General features: G+C 52.8%; 3 protein-coding genes across 8 annotated transcripts; all 3 read right to left on the reverse strand.

Annotated features, from left to right (window-relative positions):
* Positions 1–405: 405 nt before the first annotated feature.
* KLK8 (kallikrein related peptidase 8) lies at positions 406–7387 on the reverse strand. Of its 4 annotated transcripts, XM_054541060.2 has the most exons (8): positions 7290–7385; positions 6832–6894; positions 6168–6349; positions 5734–5811; positions 5059–5218; positions 4631–4893; positions 2401–2534; positions 406–848 (listed from the first exon to the last, which is right to left on the reverse strand). In XM_054541060.2, exons 4-8 carry the CDS (start codon positions 5801–5803, stop codon positions 693–695), a joined length of 783 nt encoding a protein of 260 aa, XP_054397035.1. In that variant the 5' UTR covers positions 5804–5811; positions 6168–6349; positions 6832–6894; positions 7290–7385; the 3' UTR covers positions 406–692. The 4 variants fall into 4 exon arrangements, with proteins under 4 accessions (XP_054397035.1, XP_054397036.1, XP_054397037.1 ...); XM_054541061.2 differs by lacking the exon at positions 6168–6349 and having other exon boundaries at positions 7290–7387; XM_054541062.2 differs by lacking the exons at positions 6168–6349; positions 7290–7385 and adding an exon at positions 7089–7177.
* Positions 7189–13665, reverse strand: KLK9 (kallikrein related peptidase 9). The gene is made up of 5 exons (XM_009232964.3): positions 13578–13665; positions 13256–13412; positions 10473–10738; positions 8381–8517; positions 7189–7937 (listed from the first exon to the last, which is right to left on the reverse strand). The coding sequence occupies exons 1-5, from the start codon at positions 13618–13620 to the stop codon at positions 7788–7790; spliced, it is 753 nt and encodes a 250-aa protein (XP_009231239.2). The 5' UTR covers positions 13621–13665; the 3' UTR covers positions 7189–7787.
* A 3126-nt stretch (positions 13666–16791) lies between these two features.
* Positions 16792–24307, reverse strand: KLK10 (kallikrein related peptidase 10). Of its 3 annotated transcripts, none has more exons than XM_009232966.4 (6): positions 24148–24307; positions 23128–23227; positions 21177–21357; positions 19983–20257; positions 19473–19606; positions 16792–19007 (listed from the first exon to the last, which is right to left on the reverse strand). In XM_009232966.4, exons 2-6 carry the CDS (start codon positions 23213–23215, stop codon positions 18855–18857), a joined length of 831 nt encoding a protein of 276 aa, XP_009231241.3. In that variant the 5' UTR covers positions 23216–23227; positions 24148–24307; the 3' UTR covers positions 16792–18854. The 3 variants fall into 3 exon arrangements, with proteins under 3 accessions (XP_009231241.3, XP_002829676.4, XP_002829677.3); XM_002829630.6 differs by lacking the exon at positions 24148–24307 and adding an exon at positions 23900–23941; XM_002829631.6 differs by lacking the exon at positions 24148–24307 and adding an exon at positions 23708–23790 and having other exon boundaries at positions 23128–23224.

Consider the following 24307-nt stretch of genomic DNA (forward strand, 5'->3'; position numbering starts at 1 on the left):
ATTATTAATTAATTAATTTATTTATTTATTTATTTTGAGACCGAGTCTTGCTCTGGTCACGCAGGCTGGAGTACAATGGCGTGATCCCTGGCTCACTGCAACCTCCGCCTCCTGGGTTCAAGCGATTCTTCTGCCTCAGCCTCCTGAGTAGCTGGGTTTACAGATGCCCGCCACCACACCCCGCTAATTTTTGTATTTTTAGTAGAGACGGGGTTTTGCCATATTGGCCAGGCTGGTCTCGAACTCCTAACCTCAGGTGATCCATCTGCTTCGGCCTCCCAAAGTGCTGAAATTACAGGCTTGAGCCACCGCACCTGGCCAATTATTTTTTTTTAAGGGGGAAAATTTTACCTCCAAAGCTTGTGACACTTTGTTCAGTAAAACAAAACACAAACTCTTTCAAAACTGTCTTTCACATACCAGCCCGCTGAATGTTTGAAAACCTTTGTATGTATTTTCTCCCCTGAAAGAAAGCTCTTACCTAAGTTCTTCCGGAAAACAAGGGATCATTTTAGGCAGTGGTGATGGCCAAAGTGACCATGAGAACTTGGTTTCTGCACATCCCCACCTAGCCTGCCAGCAGGAACAATCCTGCATCCCCATCCAGCCCTCCCCACAGGGCCAAAACACAGACAGGCAAGGAACCAGAGAGTTGTGAGTTTATTAAGGGAGATCTAGTGCTTATCCTAGAATCAGCCCTTGCTGCCTATGATCTTCTTGATCCAGTCCAGGTAGCGGCAGATGTTGGTATAGACACCAGGTTTGTCGGACCTCCCACAGGGGTCTGAGCCCCAGGATGTGATGCCCTGGAGTGCACCATCACACACCAGGGGGCCTCCAGAATCGCCCTAGATAGGGAGAATGAGAACAGCCTTGCATCTGAGGTGTCCACAACATCCCTTTTCCTGCTGTCCCAGCGTTTTACCAGTTCTTTAGCATGACTGGTCCCCTGCAGCCAACGGGGGTAAAAGCATTGTCCCCTGAGACCAGTCAGGACAGGGCTTGGGGCTTCCATGTACCGACAGACATGGTGTCTAAGGGTAGTGGTCAAAATACTGACAGAAGAGGGGAAAGAATGAAATCCCAGCCAGGCTTGGTGGCTCACGCCTGCAATCTCAGCACTTTGGGAGGCCGAGGCGGGCAGATCGCTTGAAGTCAGGAGTTCCAGCCCAGCCTGGCCAACATGGTGGAACCCCGCCTCTACTAAAAATACAAAAACTAGCTGGGTGTGGTGGTGCACGCCTGTAATCACAGCTACTCGGGAGGCTGAGGTGGAAGAATTGCTTGAACCCGGGAGGCAGAGGCTGCAGTGAGCCAAGATTGTGCCACTGCACTCCAGTGTGGGGGACAGAGCGAGACCCTGTCTCAAAAAAAAAAAAAAAAAAAAAAGAGTTCTCGAGGGTCCAATCCAGAGAGAAGACAGTAGGGATTACTTGGAGAGGACTGAGCTGAAGTTTCTTCCATTCCTGGCCAATAGTGAAGGCATCATTGATTGCAGTTGCCAAACATAGAAGAAAGGGTCAAGATTCTTGTGGACACACACACACACACACACACACACACACACACACACACACACACACACACCATATCCCCAAGGGACCATGGCTGAAATATTTGTGGACGAGACCACTGTCCCTATGGAACAATCCAGAGAGACTGGCTTTCATGGCAGTATCGCTGATGGAAATGACTCCATTCTTGGCCAATGGGGAAGAAAGCATTGTCTTTAAGGACCAGTCATTGGCAAAGGTGGTGGGGCTTCCAGGAAGCGGACAAAGCCAGGGGGAAGTGCTAGGAACAACGAAGTTGCAGTTAGAAGGGAGAGTTATATCTATGACAAATCCCAAGAGAAAGGGATTGGAGCTCATTGAGGAGGCACTGAAGTCAATGGCACCATTTACTCCAGCCAACTGGGAAGACACCATTGTCTCCCAAGGAACCAATCACAGGAGAAGGGAACCAGCCTTGGGATTCTAGCCCGGTCTCAAAGAAAAGTGGCTGACCACCGGGCCGGTGGTAAAGTCGGCACAAATTCCACGATGTAATGCTGGGAACCAGAGAGCAGGGAACTCGTCTAACCTCTAGCCTTAGACTCTCTCCTTGCTGGACATCTATGCCACCCTCTATAGCCCCCAACTCTGCATCCCATCCTGTAGGTAAGGGTTCGAAAGAAAACAGCAGCAACAATTCAATGCTCCTAATCCCTATGCGGTGTGACTTTCAGAGAGAGTTTGGCCTTCTCTGAACCTAGCTCCCAATCCGTAGAGATAGGGGCGACCACTCCGGGTGCTAAGTCTTTGGGGTCACTCCCCTTACCACCCCCACCCCCATCCAAGCCTTGAACCTCTAGAGGGCAATGAGGGATGTGTGAGGAGAAGGATTTCAGAAATTGCTTACCTGGCACGTGTCAGCCCCTTTGCTGCTGCCCGCACAGACCATGCCATCTGTGATCTGCCCTGGGTAGGCATCCTCACACTTCTTCTGGGGAAATATTTTTACTTCTGCACAGTTGAGAGTGTCAGGAAAATTCTCTGAGGGGGAAGAGGTTGTAAGTTTCCCTGAGAGAACAGCCCTTTGCCTCCATCCCTGACTGGATCTAACCCCCTTTCTTTCCAGGATGTAATGGGGAGTTTTCCAGCTGCATGGGGGAGTTTTCTGACACTGTGCACAGGGGACATCCTTCTCACCACATTAAATGAAGCTGTACTTGCTGCTATTGTGCTTTCTCCATCTAGAGAGGGGCCCTCAGATCTCACATGTTTTTTCTTGCCCTGAGCCATTTTCAAATCAAGGGGCTGGGGGTTACTTGGAGGTGCCCCTTTTTGATACCTCTGACCCTCTCTTTCCAGTCTTCCTGCCCTCAGACAGCCGGGTCCTCAATCTGTGCTAAATCCTGCTCCTTCCAAGTGTCACCTCCTCCTGGAAGTCTTCCCTGACCACTCAAATTAAAAAATACCATCCCTCCATTACTCCCTATCCTTTTATGCTCCACAATATTTCCTTAAAGCACTTAACTCTACCTAATATTTTATTTTATGTGTATTTGTTTATTGTCTATTTCTCCCACCTAGCTTGCAACTCCCTAACGACAAGGACTTTGTACGGTTTGCTCACAGCTGTATATCCAGCGCCTGCAACAGCACCTGGGGCATACTAGGTGCTCAGTAAATCAGAGTTGAATTAATGATTGAAGGTGGAATTGATCTTTTTTATTAACCTCTTTTGAGGAATAGACTTCTCCAAACCCTCTTTGAGGGGAAAAACTTCCATCTGGCATCTCTACGTGCCAAAAGCAATATGCTCATAATCTCATTTAATCCTCACAACAGCGCTTTGAAGGAGAGATTCATTCATTCATTTCATTATTTATTCATCCAGCCATCCATTCAACAAATATTTATTGAGCATCTACCATGTAGCAGGCACCATTCTGAGCATTAGGAGAACATAATGAAGAAAACTGATGTAATCTGAACCCTCACGTAGCTAAAAAATCTATTGGTTAATGATTCCCATTCTGCAGATGAGGAAAGTGAGGCTCAGAGATGGAAAGGAATTTGCCCAGGGAGAAGGGGCAGAGCCATAGTTTGAACTGATCTACTTGATTTGCAAGCATGTGTGTTTCCACAGCCGCAAACTGTCTCATCCAAAGCATTCAGAGCAGGAGTGAGGCAGGCAGGGACCTGAATGCTGACTTTGCCACTTCCTGGAGAAGCTCCTTGACTCTCTGAGCTGAGTCCCAATGTTTTCACTGTGAAGGAAGGCGAGGGGCTGTCTGGACTCTGGAGTCCCAAAGGGACAGCTTCATTGGAGGTCCAGATTTTGGGGTCCAGAGTCAAGAGGGAGCTAGGACTGCTGGGTCCTGGGAGAAGAAGGGCCTAGACTCCCAGGTCTGAGGGAAGAGGGGACCAGGGCCCAGGTTTCCTGGGTTCAAGAAGGAGAAAAAGGCCGGGGGCGGTGGCTCATGGTTGTAATCCCAGCAGTTTGGTAGGCCAAGGCGGGCAGATCACTTGAGGTCAGGAGTTCGAGACCAGCCTGGCCAACATGGTGAAACCCTGTCTCTACAACAAATACAAAAATTAGCTCGTGTGGTGGCAGGTGCCAGTAATCCCTGCTACTCTGGAGGCTGAGGCTCGAGAATCGCTTGAGCCCAGGAGGCAGAGATTGTAGTGAGCTGAGATCATGGCACTGCACTCCAGCCTGGGCGATTGAGTGAAACTGTGTCCCCCCGCAAAAAAAAAAAAAAAAAAAAAAAAAGGGAGGTGGGGGAGAAGGTGCTTAGGAGCCTGTTTTCCTGGGCCTCTGAGAAGTCCAAATATCCCAAGTGTGTTAAGATTATATAAAATCCTATACAACCAAGGGTCTCATAGGATAGTGCTCTCTGCCATACAGGAGGGGCTTTTCTAGCCCTGCTTAACAATCTGCTAGTTGGTTCTCTTTCTCTCACCACTCTTGTTAGTAGTCTGATCTTCGAGGCTTCTAATATGACTCCCGCTTGTGAATCTCAACATCATGATCACTTTCCCTTCTTTGTCTCCCTCTGGGGGACCAAGCTTTGCCAATAGCTTGGGTTCCACTGGGCCAACCAGCTCCTCCTCTCCCTCCCATTAGTGGACAAGCCCACTACCTCGGGGACTGGTGACAGTGCCCCAGCCTGAGATGGTGCACTTCTGGCCAGGCTGGGTGCAATGATCTGCCAGGCTGATGGGCTTCACTTTGGACCCCAGGGATGCCTGGTCACGCAGTTGAAGAAGCATCAGATCATGGTTGTGGTCCTCCACATCGCTGCTGTTGTAGCAGGGGTGTGGGATGGACTGAACCACAGGTATTTCTTGCTCTGGGCCATCTTTATTCTGTAGGCTGTGGTCTCCCAGGCGTACTGTGTATTTCCTGTAACGGCGGGGATAGTTTGGGATCCAGGCAGGGGTATTGCCCCCAGCCCCCTCTTCCTTCAGACCCAGGAGTCCAGTCTTCAGCTCTCTCCTTCCGGAGTTGAAACCCCAGCCCCCTCTTTCCTTAAGCCCCAGCCGACCTCTGCCCCCATCATCCACTCACGGTTTTTTACAGTGGGCAGCCGTAAGGACCCAGTTGCCACCTATAAGGACACCGCCACAGAGTAGTTGCTGGCCCTGGAACAAGGCCGCCTGCCAAGGCTGCGAATGGGGTTGGCACTCTTGACCCCCCAGCACCTTGTCCTCCTGTGCCCTGGAGTGTCCTGCAGCAGGAGGGAGAGGGTTGAATCGCCACGCTCTGGGGCAGTGCAAGGACTGGGAAGGCCACTGTGGGTTCAAATGGACACACGGCAAGTTCTCCGCATACAACTTAGTGAGGAGGTCCAGGCATCCACACGCTGCCACACAGGGACACTCATTTCAGCGCACGTGTCATCATACAAAAGTCACACACCCAAGAATGCCCCCACATGCTTCCACATGAGTCTACAGGCCCCGTGTACTCCCAGGTGAATCTATGCCCACAAGCAAGCAGCCCCCAACAGGATGTAGCTATTCAGACAATTTACAGCATCACGGAACCTACTCCTACCTGCTGCTACCTGTTTCTTGTCTCTATCCACCCTGAGGAAAGCCCACAGAGGCTCCTGCACCGTATCACACTCTTCACATCCGTGCACACGCACCCACATAACCACCGCGACATTCCCACAGACTCCCCAGTGCCACTGCTGCCTTCAGACCCCTCCCCTCCGGAGGCCTCCGCAACCCTCCTCACCTGCCCAGGCTTCCCCCAGCAAGAGCAGGAACATCCACGTCTTGGCTGCACGAGGTCGGGGGCGTCCCATGGTGAGGTCTGGGAGATGGGGAGGGCGGGGCCGGTAAACAGGAAGGAGGAGCCAGAGCTCCCAGTTCTGGATTTTGGCACTGGGGAGGGAGCTGAGAGTATCTGGGGCTGTTCTGGGCTTCTCTGGAGGAAGCGGGAGGCTAGGGGACTGGATTCCTACATTCCAAGGGAGGAGGGAGTCCTGGATGTCTGGGTCTGAGGGGACAGCGAGCTGGGAGCTGGGACTCCTAAATTTGGGAGAGGAGGAAGCCGGGGTCCAGACTGCTGGATCTCGAGAGAGAAGGGCATCTGAGGCTGGGGTCCTGGAATCTGGAGAAGGAGGGTCCGGGGCCTGATGTCTGTGTCTGAGTACCTCTGCACCTCACCTTCCAGAATCCAGGGGCGGGGTCACCTACTGATTCGGACCCAGTGGAGGAGGCCCCAGTACTTCAGTTCTCTCTGCCTGGCACACGTTTCTGGAGACTTTTAACTGGGAATCTCCACCTCCTGCTCCTCCTCCTTCTCCTCCTGCACTAGAGAGCCTGGGGAGCTTCTGGGAACTGGAACACTGGGTGTGAGTGAGAAGGGGCGGAGGGTACTGAACGTGAAATCTTGAGGGAGGAGGGGCTGGAATCTCAGACTCCTGAGGCTAGGGAGAGGAGGGACTCGGTGCTGAGACTCTAGGATCTGAAACGTAAAGGGCTGGGGGCCAAGATTTTAGTTCTGAGAGGGGAGGAGGCTGGGGGCCTGGATTCCTGGGTCTGAGGGAGGAGAGGCTGGGGGCCTGGACTCCTAAATCTAAGAGAGGAGGGGCTGGGACCTGGGATTTAGGTCTGACTGAGGAGGGGCTGGGGGCCCAGACTCCTGGGTCTGAGGGAGGAGGGAGCTTCTAGGGGCTGAGACTCCTGGGTCTGAGGGAGGAGGAGGCTGCTAGGGGCCAGGACTCCTGGGTCTGAGGGAGGAGGGGCTGGGGGCCTGGATTCCTGGGTGTGAGGGAGGAGAGAGCTGGGGGCTAAATTCTAAGTACTTTAAAAAGGAGAAGCTTGGAACCTGATCTTTTGTGGGAGGAGGCGGCTGCTGCCAGTAACCGGGAACCGAAGAAAGGCAGGTCTTCTAGGGTCAGAAACCAGAGGGTGGATCAGGCCCCGCCCGCTGTCCCCTGAGAGGTCCGGGATCTGGGAGGGCAGGTTTGGGAGGCACTGTGACCTGGTTTCCCCTTCCCCTGGAGGCGGCAAGACCAACCCAAGCAGAACCCAGGAGTCTTGCCGCAATAGGGCTGATGGACAGAGACTTCAGGCAGGACTTACTAGGGGTTTAAGGGGGAGTTGCAAGGCGGTACCGGTTCCCTCATCTGCCCTTCACCGCCCACCCGTTTGCCCTCCACTCATCTCACAGCTCAGGCAGAAAGAAGGTGCGGTTTCCCGCGTTTACTGAAAAATCATCCATTGGCTCTAAAGGTATCCAGACCCTCCCTCAATTTCCCCCCAGGTCCCCGCCAGGATTCAAACCCAGCACACGCCCAGGACGGGGCCACAAGGGGCTGAGCTCTACACTGCCCGAGCTCCACGTGGGCGGAGCTACTGCGCCCCTGACATCACGAGGGGCGGGATCTCTGGTGAAGGAGGCGGGGCCACAAGGGGTGGAGTCCCGAGGGGAAGTCCCATTGGGCAAAATTTCGAGGGGCGGAGCTATTTTGTATAAGTGGTTCCTTGGGGCGGAGCCACAGGCTGTGCAGTTCCGAGAGGGAGGGGATGGCTGTCGGTGACGTCATAGAGACGGGCTCTGAAGGGCGTGTCCCTGCTCCGTTCTGAGGGGGCGCGAATGTGTCTTGCTTGACCTCGTGAGGGGGCGGAGCCTCGGGGCGGAGTCTCAGTGTCCAGAGGGGAGTCTCAGGGCAGCTGGTGGCAGAGGGCGGGAACCATTGAGGCTGGAACCCTACAAGAACCCCCTACCCCGTGCCCTTCGGTCTCTCTTGGTCTTCCAAGGTGCCCCCGTGGCGCGCAGGCTCAGTTCTCCATGGTTTCTTGGATCCAGTCAAGGTAGTGGCATACGCTGGTGTAGACTGCGGGGCGCCGGGGTCTGGAGCAGGGCTCAGCACCCCCAGACACCACGCCTGCCAAGGTTCCATTGCAAACCAGGGGGCCCCCAGAGTCACCCTGTACGCGAGAGAAGGGCAGAGGAACTGTTAGGCCACTCTGTTCATGACAATTACACGGGCCACTTCCTCCTTCCCAGAAAGGCCCCAGCCTCTTCCTCCTCCAACATCCGAGAGTCCCCCATCTCCAGCCTCTCCTTCCTCAGACCCAGGAGTAAAAGCTCAGAGCCCCCACCTCCCCGCAGGACCTAACCTCCTCCTCCCCCAGGACTCAGACTCTGGACGCCCAGCCCACTCCTCCTGCAGATTCAGAAGTCTGGACCTCCAGACCTTTTCTCTTTTACACTAAGGAGTCCAGGCCCTGGTCCCGTCCTCTCCCAGAAACCAGGTATCCCAGTCTCCTTCTCATTTTGATCCAGGAAGGCTGGGGGCCGACCCCTCTGCTCCCCTAAATCCTAGAAAACTTGGCAGAACAGCCTCATTTTCCCCAGAGTAAGGTCTCACCTGGCAGGAACCTCGGCCCCCCTCCCACAGGCCCGCACAGAGCATGCTGTCCGAGATGTGGCCAGGGTATGCCCAGTGACAGAGTTTGTTCTCCAGGATGCTGATGTTGGCACACTGCAGTGTGACTGGAAACAGCGCTGTCAGGGAAGAGAACTGTCAAGGATCTGCAACTGTCTCTGACACACTCAGCACCCCACCACCCTGAGTCCTCCCTGCAGCTTTTCCAAAGGACCCATGGAGCCACATTTAGGACTCTCAAAGATAGAGACAAGAGACGGTGGACAGAGAGACAGTCATAGCACGCAAGAGAAACAAATAGGGACAAGGAGGAAGAGGGCCAAGAAGAGAGAGAGGCTGGCCGGGCACCGTGGCTCACGCCTGTAATCCCAGCATTTTGGAGGCCAAGGCCGGCGGATCGCTTGAGGTCAGGAGTTTGAGACCAGACCAGCCAACATGGTGAAACCCTGTCTCTGCTAAATATACAAAAATTAGCCGGGCATGGTGACAGTCGCCTGTAATCCCAGCTACTCGGGAGGCTGAGGCACGAGAATCACTTGAACCTGGGAGGTGGAGGTTGCAGTGAGCCGAGACTGGTCACTGCACTCCAGCCTGGGAGACAGAGTGAATCAGAGAACTTATCTTGGCTGAAGGGAGCAGCCTCCATTGACTCAGCCCAATGCTTGCTATTTTGGGAATGTGAGTTCTTCAAACTTTTTCAAGTGAATCCAGAAACCTGGCTTTTGTATAAAACTTTCGAAGTTTTAGATATTGGCAGCAACAAATTCAGACTGTTTTTCCGATCCACTGACCCAATTTGGCTAATGGGTCAGTGATCCGTGACTCTGAGAGACATGGTCTTATTCCCATTCTAAAATGAACGCATTTCACATGTAAACATCTCTGGGCCAGGTACAGTGGCTCACACTTGTAATCTCAGCACTTTGGGAAGCCAGGAGTTTGAGACCAGCCTGGACAACATAGCAAGACCTCATCTTTGCTAAAAATAATAAAAATTTTTATCATAAGGCTTAAGTTAAAGGAGGTCCCATCATGGAGCAATGCATGATGGGAAATTCCCACACAGCATCTCTTACCAGAATCCGTGTTTTATTCATGGAGGGAAGAAAATTGGAACAGTATGGATGGTCACTTTTCAGAGGCAATGGAGAGAGGATTCCTGCAGCAGGTGGATTCCAGGATACTATTAGAATGCCCAGAATCTAAGATTCTAGAATTCTCAGATTCTGACACACTATTATCCATGATTCTAGAATCTAGAGGCTCAAGGTTTAGAGTTTTATGAATCCAAGATTCTAATATTCCAGATTCCCCTGGATCAAAAAACTCCAGGATTCTAACATTATCTGAATTAAATCTAAGATATGACTAGATTTAAAAAAGACTAGAATTTTGGCCGGGCGCCGTGGCTCATGCCTGTAATCCCAGCACTTTGGGAGTCCGAGGCGGGCAGATCACAAGGTCAGGAATTTGAGACCAGCCTGGCCAATATGGTGAAACCCCTGTCTCTACTAAAAATACAAAAAAAGATAATAATAATAATAATAATAATAATAAATAAAAATGACCCGGGTGTGGGATGTAGTGGTGCAAGTCTGTAATCCCAGCTACTTAGGAGGTTGAGGCAAGAGGATCGCTTGAGCCCAGGAGTTCAAAGCTGCAGTGAGCTGTGATCACACCGCTGCACTCCAGCCTGAGCAACAAAGCGAGACCCTGTCTCAAAAACAAACAGATAAACAAACAAACCCTCTGAAATTAGAATGTGTCTTCCAGAAAATGGTGTTATATAATCAATGGGATCTAATGGGATCTTTCCTCCTCCTCCTCCTCCTTTTTTTCTTCTTCTCCTCCTCCTTCTTCTTCCCCTTCTTCGCAGTTCATGAAATAATGGCACATCTTAAAAATGCTAGTATCTTATATTTGATTAAATATATCGATTGGCAGATAGATAGACTGACAGAGAGAGAGAGGAGAGAGAAAAGGAGAAGACAGAGATGAAAAGGCAGAGACAGAGGGATGAGGGAGCCAGATCCCGGGCATGAAGTTTCAGAGAGAGTTCTGGGCCAGGTCATACCCTTGGGGCTGGACACGGCCCCCCAGCCTGAAATGAGACACTGCGTGCCTGGGGAGACACAGGTCTGGCTGAGGTTGAGGGGCTGCACAGCAGGACTCAGACGTGCCTGCCTGGGCAGGCGGATCAGCATGATGTCATCATTGTGGTCATTGGCACTGAGGTCCTTGTTGAAGCCAGGGTGGGGGAAGAAGTCCGTAACCCGGAACAGCTGCTCTGGACCCTCCCATTTCCAGAGGTGGTGCTCTCCAAGGCGGACCCACAGATACCTGCTGCGACAGGACTCAGAGGTCAGGCTGCGGGGAAGGTAAACGTCCTTTCAGCCCCAGCCCTCTTTTCCTGTCCATCAGACAGCTGTGTGACCCTCCACAAGTCACACACCCTCTCTGCACCCTCGTCATCTATGTCTGGCCCAGGGTACTGTGATTTTAAGCCAGGCACACACCTCCTCTGGGTCCCTGCTCCCCACTCTGATGTTTTGTGTGTCTCCATCTTTGTAGCTCTCCCCACAAAGCACCCACTCCTAGTCCCAGGCTGAGTGAGCCACCTTCCTCCGTACTCACCTGGAGCCTTGGTGGTGACTTGGATCCCTAGGAACGGTGTGGGCACGGGGGACCCCACCTACCGCATAACAACAGCCCCACCCCTGCCCCCACAGGTCTGGTGGCTTCTGTGGGAGCGGCTCTGTATGTCTGAGTGGTGTGTGTGTATATGTGTGCATGTGTATGAAAGGGGATGGGATATGGAAAATCCCCAAATTGGGGGTCATCTCTGGCCTCAGCTTTTCCTGTCTATCATATCCTTCACCCTTCAATGCATGTCTTCCTGGTGTCTAACCTTAAGCCCTCGCCATAGTCTCAGTGCACTTGTTCCACTTCTCGTCCATGCCCTAGACAGCTGGGATCCTTTCGGGGTTGACAAGCCCATTCCCCAGCCTCTGACCTCTGACATTAGGCAGCAGGCTAATGACTGCGAATTCAGGGTTGGGGAACCAGAAACATCTGTGTCTGTCTCTCTCTGTCATTCTTGCTGTCTTGGCTCTGGATCTGGAAAAGTAGTCCTCACCCCTACATCCCCTCATCCCCCTACTCTTCCGCTGCTTCTGACTCTCTTCCACCTTCATATCTCTGCATTTCTCCTGCTTCACTTTCGGCTGAAATCTGAACATCGTTCTCCCAGTCTGATGTATAGGCTTAAGTTAAAGGAGGTCCCATCATGGAGCAATGCATGATGGGAAATTCCCACACAGCATCTCTTACCAGAATCAGTGCTTTATTCATGGAGGGAAGAAAATTGGAACAGTATGGATGGTCACTTTTCAGAGGCAATGGAGAGAGGATTCCTGCAGCAGGTGGATTCCAGGATACTATTAGAATGCCCAGAATCTAAGATTCTAGAATTCTCAGATTCTGACACACTATTATCCATGATTCTAGAATCTAGAGGCTCAAGGTTTAGAGTTTTATGAATCCAAGATTCTAACATTCCAGATTCCCCTAGATCAAAAAACTCCAGGATTCTAACATTATCTGAATTAAATCTAAGATTTGAACCTAGAATTTTAATGTTCTGGGACAGAAAGACTAGAATTTTGGCCGGGCGCGGTGGCTCATGCCTGTAATCCCAGCACTTTGGGAGTCCGAGGCTGGCAGATCACAAGGTCAGGAGTTCAAGACCAGCCTGGCCAATATGGTGAAACCCCAGTCTCTACTAAAAATACAAAAAAAAAAAAAATAGCCTGGCATGGTGGCGCATACCTGTAATCCCAGCTTCTCAGGAGGCTGAGGCAGGAGAATTGCTTGAACTCGGGAGGCGGCGGTTGCAGTGAGCTGAGATTGCACCACTGCACTCCAGCTTGGGCGACAGAGGGAGACTCTGTCTCAAAAAAAAAAAAAAAAAAAAAAAAAAAAAAAAAGACTAGAATGTCATCATGCTATAAATCTATAACCTTAGAAATTTAAGAGTCTGGGATTCAAATAGTTTAAGACTACAGAATTATCGGAATCTCAATATTCTAGGATACTGTGAATCAAAGATTCTAGTACTGTGAGTTTCAATATTCAATGAATCTAGATAGCTCTGAATTTAAGATTCTAGGATCACACTAGCCATTATGGCTATTGAACACTTGAAATGTGGCTAGTCCATTTTGTAACAGGCTATATGTGTAAAATACAGAACAGATTTCAAAGGCTTAGTACCAAAACAAAAGTAAACTGTACCATTCATACTTATTTAAAAATTGATTAAATGTCAAAATAAGTTTTTGGGTATGTCAAGTTAAATCTATTAGAATTAATTTTACTCATTCCTTATTTTTAAAATGTGTCCACTAGAAATTTAAACTTATACACGTGGCTGGCATCAGAATTCCTCCGGGCAGTGCTGTCCCAGACTGCTAAGATTCTAATAGTCTGTGAATCTATGATTCTAGAATCTGCTGAGGCTATTGCAGAATTTCATAAATTCAACATTGTAGGATTCTACGATTCTGGATTTCTCTGGGTCAGTCTCGGATTCGAACAGCCTAAGTTTCAAATCTTAGACTCCTCAAATGAGATATTGTCGGTCTCTAGAATTTTAGGATTTGGGAGGCTACCCTTCCTAATTCTAAGAGTTGAACTTGTGGTATCAGAAGTGGGGGCTCTGCGCTTCTGGCCTATAGCACCCCTCACCCTCTCCTGACCCCCAGCCTCCGCCCCCCGCCAGCGTGGCCTATAGCACCCCTCACCCTCTCCTGACCCCCAGCCTCCGCCCCCCCAGCGTGGCCAGCCCAGGTCACTCACGGCTTGCGGCAGTGGGCAGCTGTGAGCAGCCAGCGGTCACTGATGAGGGTCGCCCCACAGAAGAGCCGAGTAAGGTGGAAGAGGCCGGCCTGCCAAGGCTGGGAGTTGGGGCGACATTCCTCGGCCCCGATGGCACGGGTGTCTGCCCAGCCATGCCCTGGGGTGGGGACGAGGGACAAAGGGGTCAGCAAAGAGCAGGTTGGGAGGGCAGGGAGAGGATGCTGAGAAGCCTAGAGGGCAGGAGGCAGAAGCCTGGGACGGGAGGGAAGAGCAAGATGACCTTAGTAGAGTTGTGAAGGAGCAGCCAGCCCAGGAGCCTCACCTGCCAGCAGAGAGAGCAGGGCACAGAGGAGTCCCAGCTTCATGACCCCTGGGCACCTGGATCCTGGAACGTGCACCCGGCATCCAGTGCTTCTTTATGGTAAGCCATGCCATCTCCTTCCTCCTTCATGGGGCCGCCCCTGTGATTAATCGGGGTTGGGAAATGTCCCTGGGGGAGGGGGAAGCCCTGGGGCTGTGACAGGGGCCTTGGGAGAGGAGGTAAGTGCAAGGGAACCCCCCTTTTGGATGAACTGGTGGCTTGCTGGGCCAGAGCTTGACTGAATGGAGGAGGAGTGCTGGGGGTGTGGAGAGGTTGTGGGCACCTCCTCTGGGGTCTTCAGAGTGGTAGCCCTCATTCCTCATCACCTTAGGCTACAAGATACAGAATTTTTGTGTCCTGGAAAAGGAGGAAGATCCTTGAGGCCTAAGGTCCTGGGGTGCTGCAGGTTTATTTTGGATAAAGCAGTGGTGTGCAGAGACCAACCTCCCAGGGTAGGCTGGAGGGACGTGCAGGGGGACCCGCCCGGAAAGGAGGCTAGGGGTGGGACACAGAGTCAGGACTCAGACACAAGAGCAAAAGATACAAAGAGAGAGAGGTACAGGCACAGAAGGACCCAAGATGAGAGGAGGAGTGGGAGGAGGAGAGAGAACACGAGAAAGATTGAGGGAAGTCCAGGTGGAGCGAGGCAGAGACCACAGGCAGCTACACAGGTTTACACACCTCGCAGAACCTTCCCTGCCCTGGGGATTTGGGCCTCTTCCCACAAGGACAAGGCCCTCTCCTAGAATGTTGAGAAATCTGGTTCCATCTGGATTAACCCACTCTTGTCACAACCTGCCCCCTTTCGCACAGCTCCACTACCCAAGGACCCAGGTGCCCAACCTTCCAGGTAGCAAGTGCCCTGTGCTCTCTCTTAATACATCCTGATCTTTGCCAAATCCTGAGAACATTTGCTACATATTTTTTTCATCCATCTCCCTGCCCCCTACCCCATTGTCCTTTCCATCACCCCATCCTCCCTGCCTCTCTCCTCATCATTCCTTCTCACCAGGTGGACAGCTTCTGGAGGGCTGGGCCCAGGTCTGACTCATCTCTGTGTCCCCGCATCACCCTGTTCCAGGCGGAACAGGGCTTGCAGAAGTCCTCAGGAGATGTTCATTGAATGAGTGAATGTCTTTCTCCATATCCTTCTTTTCCTGGTGAACTTCCACTCATCCTTCAACACCCAACCTCAATGCTCCCTCCTCAGGAAATCTCTGAGTTCCTCAGGCAGAGTCCATCTTTGCCTCCCCTGGGCACTTAAAATCCCATCCACTTTCTCCTGCCCACAGGCCTGGTTATGAAGCTGGGTCTGGGCTCCCCTTGAATGTTCTCTCACTATGTCATCATGGTTTGGAGCATGGACTCTGGAACTGAATCATGTGTGTCCAAATCTCAATGATTAGGTGTGATTAGTGATGAGGTGTGTGGCTTTGGGCAAGTCACAAGACCTCTCTCAGTTGCTCCATCTGTTTTTTGTTTGTTTGTTTTCCAAAAAGGAATATTTCTCTGTCACCCAGGCTGAAGTACAGTGGCGCGATCTCAGCTCATTGCAACCTCCGCCTCCCGGGTTCAAGCAATTCTCCTGCCTCGACCTCCCAATTAGCTGGGACTAAAGGCGTGCGCCAAGACGCCTGGCTAATTTCTGTACTTTTAGTAGAGACGGGGTTTCACCATGTTGGCCAGTCTGGTCTCGAACTCTTGTCTTCGTGATCCACCTGCCTCAGCCTCCCAAAGTGCTGGGATTACAGGTGTGAGCCACCGCACCTGGCCTGCTCCTTCTGTTAAGTAGCAGTAATAATGAGGGTTGTTGGGGGGATTAAGCAAATTTACACACATGAAGCACAACAGTGTCTGACACATGGTAAATGTTCAATGTCTCTTCATCCCCTGCAGAAACCTGCGGTGCCTTTATCATAGCTCATTTCACCCTTGCCTGCAGTTGTCTCACTCCCTTTCCAGACAGGGAAGTCCTTGAGATCGGGGACTGGGTATCCACTATGTGCTAAGTGCCACCTTAACTGCTATTAAGAGCATTTCAGACCAGGCGCGGTGGCTCACGCCTGTAATCTCAGCACTTTGGGGGGCCAAGGCGGGTGGATCACTTGAGGTCAGGAGTTCAAGACCAGCCTGGCCAACATAGTGAAACTCCGACTCTATTAAAAAAACAAAAATTAGCCAGGCTTGGTGGCAGGCGGCCTGTAATCCCAGCTACTCGGGAGGCTGAGGCAGGAGAATTGCTTGAACCCAGGAGGCAGAGGTTGCAGTGAGCCTAGATCGTGCCACTGCACTCCAGCCTGGGCAACAGAGCAAGACTCTTAAAAGAAAAATAAAAATAAAAAAAGGAGCATTTTAATAGCTACCTTTATTGACTGTGTTCTCAGTGCCTGGTGTTAGGTAAACTTTGCATGTATATTATCTCATTTAATTATCCTTTTGTTGTTGTTGTTATTTTTTGTTTTTTGACACAGGGTCTCTGTTGCCAAGGCTGGAGTGCAGTGGCATGATCATAGTTCACTGCAGCCTCAACCTCCTGGACTCAAGAATTCCTCCTGCCTCAGCCTCCTGAGTAGCTAGGACTACAAGGTGTGCACCACCATGCGGGGCTAATTTTTTTTTTTTTTTTATTAGAGACGAGGTTTCACTATGTTGCTCAGGCTGATCTTAAACTCCTGAGCTCAAGCATTCCACCCACCTCAGCCTCCTAAAGTTCTGGGATTACAGGTGTGAGCCACTGTGCCCGGCCTATCTCATTTAACTCTCACGAGAGTCTAATTAAGCAGGTGTCTCCATTTCACAGAGTGGAAACTGAGGAAGAGAGAGCATTCAAGTAATTTGCTCAAAGTCATACAGCAAAGTGATTGAAATGCATTTCCTTCTCTACCTGGTGAACTTCTACTTATCCTTTAAACCCCTGCACAAATTTCCCCTCATTGAGAAGCCTTTCCTGACTCTTTCAGGCACAGCCTGTGGACTTGGTGTGGTGCACCCCATACCCCCTTCTGTTACAGCACTGATCTATTTGTGTTATGTGTTCACACAGCAACGGGGGTGACTTCTGTGTGCCGGGCACAATACAGGTGCTTAGAAAATCACAGTGAACAAATATCTGAATCACCGGCCTCACGGAATTTGTGGGGAAGGGTGACGTAGACCATTATCTAGTAAACATAAATGAGATAATTTCAGGTATAATAGGTGCTATTAAAAAAAATAAACAGAGCATCAGGACTGGATGACCAAAAGTGGACTCCTATAGCCTGGGCAATTCAGGACGGCCTCCCGGAGGAGGTGACTTTTGAGTGGAGACCTGAATGACAGGAATGTAAGGCTGGCCTGTCTCCCCGACCTAACTAGCAGCTCCTTGAGGGTAGTGCCTGGTCTGATTCATCTTTGAGGCCTGGCATAAGACGTGGCTCGATAAACATTGTGGAGTGACTAAAGGGATGGGTGAGTTGCCTTTAAAAATGAATCGAGTTTTCAAATTTCCACTGACCTCGCTTCTGATCTTTGGATGACAAACTCAGCTGATATGCCTGACTGACATTTCCTGGGTGTGCTAATGGAGGCAGAATAGGAAAGATGCCACGGAAGGGAGCTGTGTACCAGACTCTGTGCTCAGACCTTGTACATCAACCTCCTGTGGGCTTTGCAGGGGGAGGGACCTTGTGATCACCCTTACGTATGTCCCCAGCACCCAGCACTGGGCCTGGCACATAATAGATGCTCCATAAATTGGTAACTGAAAGGACAAACAAACAAACAAAAAAACCCCATGCTGGGCAATTTCTGTTGTGCCTATATTCAGCTAGCTTATGTTACTGCTTCAAAGTTCAGGATAAGCTGAGACACTCAAACTTCTTTTTTTGAGATGGAGTTTCGCTCTTTCATCCAGGCTGGAGTGCAATGGTGCAGTTTCGGCTCACTGCAACCTCCGCCCCCCGGGTTCAAGTGATTCTTCTGCCTCAGCCTCCCAAGTAGATGGGATTATAGGCGCCTGCCACCACGCCTGGCTAGGTTTTGTATTTTCAGTAGAGATGGGATTTCGCCATTTTGGCCAGGCTGGTCTCGAACTCCTGACCTCAGATGATCTGCTTTCCTCGGCCTCCCAAAGTGCTAGGATTACAGGCGTGAGCCACCACACCCAGCGGACACTCAAACTTCTATTAGCTTTACCTGGATTCTGTGTATTAACTCCCCTCCCCTCCCCCAATTTCAGGGAGAGTCAAACAATTCCTCCTCCCAAGTTTTCAGGACGAAAATCTCACAGCCAATTAATAACAGACAAACCAAAGATTTTCCCCTAAATGTCAGAGGGAGGTTTCTTGGCACAAACTGGGCAGTTGAGGTGGCAAGAGTTCCCCAATCTTCACTACCCCCTCCGCCCTCTGGTCTTAGAGGTTGGGATGGAAGCAAGGTGAGGTCCCTTGAGATCCAGTGGCCCCATGAAGGCAGAGAAGGTGCTATATGACTCAGGGGCAGCCTAGCCCCTGCCAAGACAGGAGGAACTGGTGTTGGGTGGAACCAGAAGTGGGAAACAGTGGGAGATGAGAAGGAAGTGGTTAAAAGATGGTTCCTGGGTCTTGAAACTAGGGTGGAGAAAATGATTCTTCCATCATCCCTAAGGGATGGGGATGGAAGGTTGGGATTGGGGGCTACCCTGTGCACTTCTTTCCTGGACACATGCTCTCACCGGGATGTGGTCAGATCATGACAATAGGTAACCTTTAGTCAGAGCTCACCACCCACCGTGTTAAGCCTTACATGACAATCACCATGAAGATTTACATACACATGTTATATCATAGTCTCCTCACAACATGTCTAAGAGGTAGGCATGTCATTGTTCCCATTTTGCAGATGAGGAAACTGAGGTTCAGAGAGGGCACTTGGCTTGCCCAAAGTCACACAGCGGGGAGTGGCAGAGGAAGTCAGGTTGGGTGACCCCAGTAACTGCTCTCAGAGGCTGGGCGATGACCAGCTTCTTTGCTTCTCTGGAATAAACCTTTGCCACCACTTCCTGCATTTCAGCTTCAGTTCAGGCAGAGAATGGGGATGGGTGGGGGAATGAGGCGAGAGGGGAGATGTTTAGATGTGTGGAGGGCGGCAGAGGTTTGAGCAGTGCAGACAAGGGGAGAGTTCAGCCGACTGGGGAGGAAGAGGATGGACGTCAGAGCCTCTGGGCATCTGGATCAGTTGGAGCATAACATCTGGATCAGCTGGAGCGTAGCATCTGGATCAGTTGGAGCGTATGACTTTATTGATCCAGGACATGTATTTGCAGATCTGGGTGTAAACAGCTGGATGCTGGGCAGAACCACAGGGGTAAACACCCCACGAGAGGATGCCTTGGAGGGTCTCGTCACAGACCAGGGGGCCTCCAGAGTCACTCTGGGGGTGGCAGGAAGGAGAGATCAAATAAATGTGCCAACGTGAGAGCTGTCACTTTGGGATCTGGGGCAGTGGTGGGGAAGGAAGGGATTGGGTTGGGATAAAGACGAGGATCGGATGGGGTTGGAATTAGGTATGAGACTGGAAGGTAGGAATGGAGGTGGACTTCAGGTTATGGGAGGTTGGGCTGGGGGATGAGAATGAAGACGCAGTGAGACTGGGGTTGGGATTGTAGTTCATGGAAGGTGAGGGGATGAAGATGGGCTTGGAGATGGGAATGGGGTGGGGTTAGGATGGAAATGGGATTGAGGATAGGGATGAGGAGGAGGTTAGGTCTGGGTAAGAGTTGGGGTCAAGGATGGGTTTGGGAATGGAGTTGGGGAGTGGGCACAGGGGCTGCCCTTTTTCCATAACCTCCCTGTCCTCCCTCCCAGGAGTCAGAGACTCTCCCTGTTCAGACCCTACCTGGCAAGGGTCCTGGCCCCGGTCCAGTCCGGCACATATCATGTTGTTGGTGACCACGCCAGGGTAGAAGACCTCACACTCTTTAGGGCTCAGGATAGTGACATTGGAGCAGGTCAGGCCCTTGTTGTACTTCACTGAAGGGAGAATATGCCAGTAATCCCTGGGTCCAGCCCCCAATCCTTGGGGAGCCAGGAGTCCAGATGCAAGACTGTTTCTATCTAAGCCCCAGCCCCTCCTCCTTCAGACTCAAGAATCCTGGCCCCAGCCCCTCCCCACTTAGACCCAGGAGTCCAGGCCCCCAGCCCCTCCTCCCCTCAGACTCACAGACCCAGGCATCCAGGACCACAGCCACTCCTCCCCTCAGACTCACAGACCCAGGCATCCAGGACCACAGCCCCTCCTCCCTCAGATCCAGGAGTCCAGTCCCCAGCCCATCCTTCCTCAGACCCAGGGGTTCAGGCCCTCAGCCCCCTCCTCCTGAGGTTCCGGCCTCAGAGCCCCAGCTCTTGCCTCTCCGGGCAGCCGTGGTGCCCCAGCCGGCCACCTGGCACTGGTCTCCGGGCTGGGCACAGTGGTAGGGAAGCTGCAGGGCCCGGACGCGGGGCCCCGGCACTACGGGCCTGGCCAGCTTCAGCAACATAAGGTCATGCTCATCCGTTCGCCTTGGCAGGATGGGGCCTGAGCCCTGGTGGTACTTGGGATGGACAAAAGAGCGAGTGGTCCGGCGGAGCTGCTCGCCCTGAAGAAGCAGCAGGTGGTCATCCCCTACTCGAGCCCACAGTGGCCTGGGGGAAGGAAGAGGCATGTGAAGGCAAACCCTTCATAGGGACTGGGAAAGGGGGCGGGCAGTGGCGTGAGGGCAGATACCAGGGCCGGGAGATAGGAGGGGTCTGAGGGAAGAGGGCCTTGGGGGAGAAGGGGACCTCAGTGGACATGGGGAGGAGGAATCAGTTGTTTGAGCTCTGAGGATCTGCAGGAATTGAGGAGGGCTGGGGGCCTGGACACCTAGGTAAGCCTTTCACATTTTCTTTTTTGTTGAAACAGAGTTTCGTTCTTGTCACCCAGGCTAGAATGCAATGGCGCAATCTCAGCTCACTGCAACCTCCACCTCCCAGGTTCAAGCAATTCTCCTGCCTCAGCCTCCTGAGTAGCTGGGATTACAGGCACCTGCCACCACACCCAGCCTTTTTAAATTTTTTTTTTTTTATTTTTAGTTGAGAAAGGTTTTCACCATGTTGGCCAGGCTGGTCTTGAACTCCTGACCTCAGGTGATCCACCCGCCTCGGGCTCCCAAAGTGCTGGGATTACAGGCGTGAGCCACCGAGCCCGGCCCTACTCCACATTTTCTCTGTGGTAATACCCAGCCCTTCCTCCTTCATTGGGGACTCACGAAGTGAACCTTTTCCTTTAGTTCTAAGTTCCTGACCACACCGGACCCTGGCTTCTATCCGTTGCAGGCAACCACCTCCTCCTAGAGCTCAAGGAGAATCAGCGGGACAGGGGTGACAGGCCCAGAAATGAGGAGAAGGACCACACCGCCCCCTGGCGGCCACAGCGCAAGCCCGGTCTCTCCTCCTGCTGGAAGGACACCAGGGACCGCACCTCCAGCTGTGGGAGTTCCGAGAGCCCCCGCCTTGCCCGCTCCTCCCTGGAGGCCGCCTCCACAGCCCCCCGTGGCGTCCTCGGGGATGGATCTCCTCCTACTTGTTTCCGCAGTGCGCGGCCGTCAGCACCCAACTCTGGTCCACCAGGACACCCGCGCAGTGGAACGAGAGGCCGTTGAAGAGCGAGACCTGCCAGGGCTGCGAGCCGCGCGCGCACGGGGCGCCATAGGCTTCGGGGTCCAAGCGCGTGTCGTTTTGGGGGAGCAGCACCGCCTCTGCGGCTGGAGAAAGAAAGGGGACGGGATCAGAGCACCAAGGGCAGGGGCTGGGTTTGGGGTCGGAGCTGGGCTTTGGGACTGGACTGCGTTCGGGGACGGGGGACGCAGCCAGAACGCGAGGGTGGTAGGGAAATATTGGGGGTTTCGCGTGCACCGAAGGGAATGGGAGGAGAAGAAGCGCGTGAAAGTGGAAGGAAGCTGGGATAGGGTAGCGTGGAGTAATGAGACAGAATAGGGTGGGTCTGGAGGGCAGGGACTGAACGCAGCGCGCCTGGAGAGCTGGCTAGAACGCCGCTGGTCCATAGAGGGGCGGGGATTGAACGCGGCGGGGAGGTAAAGGAGCGGGGATAGAACTCGGGGATCGGGGAGAAGAAGGGGTGGGAATAACAAAACGGGATTGAAAACCGGGAGAGGGGTGGGGCGCAGTGGTTTACGCCTGTAATCCCAGCACTTTAGGAAGCCGAGGCGGTGGGACCGCTTGAGCTCGGGAATTCAAGACCAGCCTGGGCCACACAGCGAGACCCAGTATCTACAAAAACAAACAAACAAACAACAACAAAAAAATAGTCAGTCGCGGAGGCATGCGCCGGTAGTCACAGCTACCTGGGAGGCTGAGGTGGGAGGATCGCGTGAGCCCAGGAGGTGGAGGTTGCAATGAGCCGAGATTGGGCCACTGCACTCCAGTCTGGGCGACAGAGTGAGACCCTGTCTCAAAAAAAAAAAAAAAAGCCGGATGTGGTGGTGCATGCCTGTGGTACCAGCTACTCTGGAGGCTGAGTATCGCTTGAGCCCAGGAGGTCGAGGCTGCAGTGAGCTCTGATTGGGCCACTGTACTCCAGCCACGGAGACAGAGCACGGCCCTGTCTCAAAAAAAAAAAAAAAAAAAAAAAGAAAGAAAAGAAAAGAAAGAAAGAAGAAAAAATAAGAGAGAAAGTAAAACAAGAAAGAAGAAAGAAAGAGAAAAAGAAAGCGAGAAAGAGAGAAAGAAAGAAAGAAAGAAAGAAAGAAAGAAAGAAAGAAAGAAAGAAAGAAAGAAAGAAAGAAAGAAAGAAAGAAAAAGAAAAGGGAAAGAGAAAAAAAGTGAGGGGAGAGAGCAAAAAGCGGTAAGGCAAGACTCAGGATAAAACACGGTAGTGTGGCCGAGCGTGGTGGCTCACGCCTGTAATCCCAGCACTTTGGGAGGCCGAGGCGGGCGAATCACGAGATTAGGAGATCGAGACCATCCTGGCTAACACGGTGAAAACCCATCTCTACTAAAAATACAAAAAATTAGCAGGGCGTGGCGGCGGGCGCCTGTAGTCCCACCTACTCGGGAGGCTGAGGCAGGAGAATGGTGTAAACCCGGGAGGCAGAGCTTGCAGTGAGCCGAGATCGAGCCACTGCACTCCAGCCTGGGCGACAGAGCGAGACTCCGTCTCAAAAAACAAACAAACAAAAAAACAAAAAAAACACAAAAAGCATGGTAGTGTAAAATGGGGCGGGGCCAGGATGGGGCGGTGTAAGAGGAGGAGAAAGAACGCGGCGAAGAGTCCACGGAAGAGCGAGGATCCGGGTGGCAGAAATCGGACGGGGCCTGAGTGGGGCGGGACACCCAGGGGCCGAGCCAGAAGACGGGCCCCAGATGATTTGGGGGCGGACCCTGCTCCGGAGCTCTGGGTGGGTGCTGGGGTCTCTGGGGAGGAGAGGTGCGCGGGGCTTGGTGACAAGAACACATTCTCCTCCCGCCTGTGCCTCCCACCGGCTCCTCTCGCCGCCCTCTGCCCCCCACCTCACCCCAGAGTTGCGCCATCAGCAGCGGCAGCAGCTTCGCCAGAGCCCGGGCGCCAGAGGCGGCGGAGAGGTGGAGGTGCGGGGCTCTCATGGCCAGGATCTGCTGGGGTGTGTGCGGGGGCGGGTTAAAACAGATGCTCCGTTAGAGACCCCCACCTCGCCGTGCTCCTCCGCCTAGCCTGGGCCACCCCAGCCCGCAAGCACCCTTTTGACCTGCTGCCGATAACCCCAGGGGCTGGCAGACGGGAGATTCGGGCTGGAACAGCGGTAATGGGTACAATTACCCTAATGACGCCCCTCGCGGCATCCTTCCGTCCTCCCTGTGCCCGAGGGGAGCGCTCTCCGCGCCCCAGCTACCCCGGCTGCAGCCACGCCGCGCCCGAGGTTTCCCCCTCCTTCACGCGCGGGGTGGGGATCCGAGGCTCCGAGCCAGTGGGAGCCTCTTTCTCAACCTCACAGCGGGGGGACTTCCGCGTCCCGCAGGTGGAGAAACCGAGGCTCTAAGCCGGCTCCTGTGGCCCGGGGGTCCCCACCCATCCTCTCGCAATCCACCCCAACCCGGGTGGGGTGCAGCTAGCTTCACCTGGGAGTCGCCGATAGGAAGGAGGGAGGGGACCCAGACGTGCTTCTGCCCTGCCTGTGGTCCGCCGCTGGTATCCTCTGCCCAGGGACCCCTGGCCGGACCTTCCCTTTTAACCCAAGGAGTCCGGAAGCTTCTCCACCCTCCCCTACCCCCACCCCCGGGCTCCCTCCCTTTCCCTCTGTCTAATTGTACCGTGGGTGAGGCTGGCACTCCTGGGTCCCAGATTCCTGCTCTGGGAGGGGCCCTGGAATACAGGCTTCTCCCAGTGCCCGAAACACCCCCTTTTCATCCCTTTTGGAAATGGCTTCCGTGGGGATTCCCCGGGTCCAGGTGCCAAGAAGGCTTCCCAGGTGCGGGGAGAGGGTTCATGTCCCCAGGAAGGCTAGGGGTGGCGGGATGAGAGGCCACAGAGCAAGAGGAAATCAACGGGAAGTGCATACCTAGAGTGACAATGTGAGAAGCCAGACTGTGGAAGAGGAAGGAGGAAGGCCTAGAGATAAAGCGGGTTGAGTAGGAGGGACAGAGGCTGGCTTGGAAAGGGAGATTGTAACAAACCAAGGCTAAAAGAGGCAGAGAGAGGGAGAGAGAGAGAGAGGGAGG

This window comes from Pongo abelii, chromosome 20, assembly GCF_028885655.2.
Source record: "Pongo abelii isolate AG06213 chromosome 20, NHGRI_mPonAbe1-v2.0_pri, whole genome shotgun sequence".
In the NCBI taxonomy this organism is placed as follows: domain Eukaryota; kingdom Metazoa; phylum Chordata; class Mammalia; order Primates; family Hominidae; genus Pongo; species Pongo abelii.

Bases quoted from the DNA above. Each gene is read 5' to 3' on its own strand.
- KLK8 (XM_054541061.2), bottom strand. From the start codon at position 5,803: ATGGGACGCCCCCGACCTCGTGCAGCCAAGACGTGGATGTTCCTGCTC. The intron at 5,219-5,733 runs GTGAGGAGGGTT...CTCCTGCTGCAG, and splicing joins GCTGGGGGAAGCCTGGGCAG to GACACTCCAGGGCACAGGAG. The intron at 2,535-4,630 runs GTAGTGGGCTTG...CTTCCCCCTCAG, and splicing joins CACTGTCACCAGTCCCCGAG to AGAATTTTCCTGACACTCTC.
- KLK9 (XM_009232964.3), bottom strand. From the start codon at position 13,620: ATGAAGCTGGGACTCCTCTGTGCCCTGCTCTCTCTGCTGGCAG. The intron at 13,413-13,577 runs GTGAGGCTCCTG...TCCCCACCCCAG, and splicing joins CCTGCTCTCTCTGCTGGCAG to GGCATGGCTGGGCAGACACC. The intron at 10,739-13,255 runs GTGAGTGACCTG...CTGTCGCAGCAG, and splicing joins GCTGCCCACTGCCGCAAGCC to GTATCTGTGGGTCCGCCTTG.
- KLK10 (XM_009232966.4), bottom strand. From the start codon at position 23,215: ATGAGAGCCCCGCACCTCCACCTCTCCGCCGCCTCTGGCGCCCGGGCT. The intron at 21,358-23,127 runs GTGAGGTGGGGG...TTCTTTCTCCAG, and splicing joins GCTGATGGCGCAACTCTGGG to CCGCAGAGGCGGTGCTGCTC. The intron at 19,607-19,982 runs GCAAGAGCTGGG...TTCTCCCTTCAG, and splicing joins CACCACGGCTGCCCGGAGAG to TGAAGTACAACAAGGGCCTG.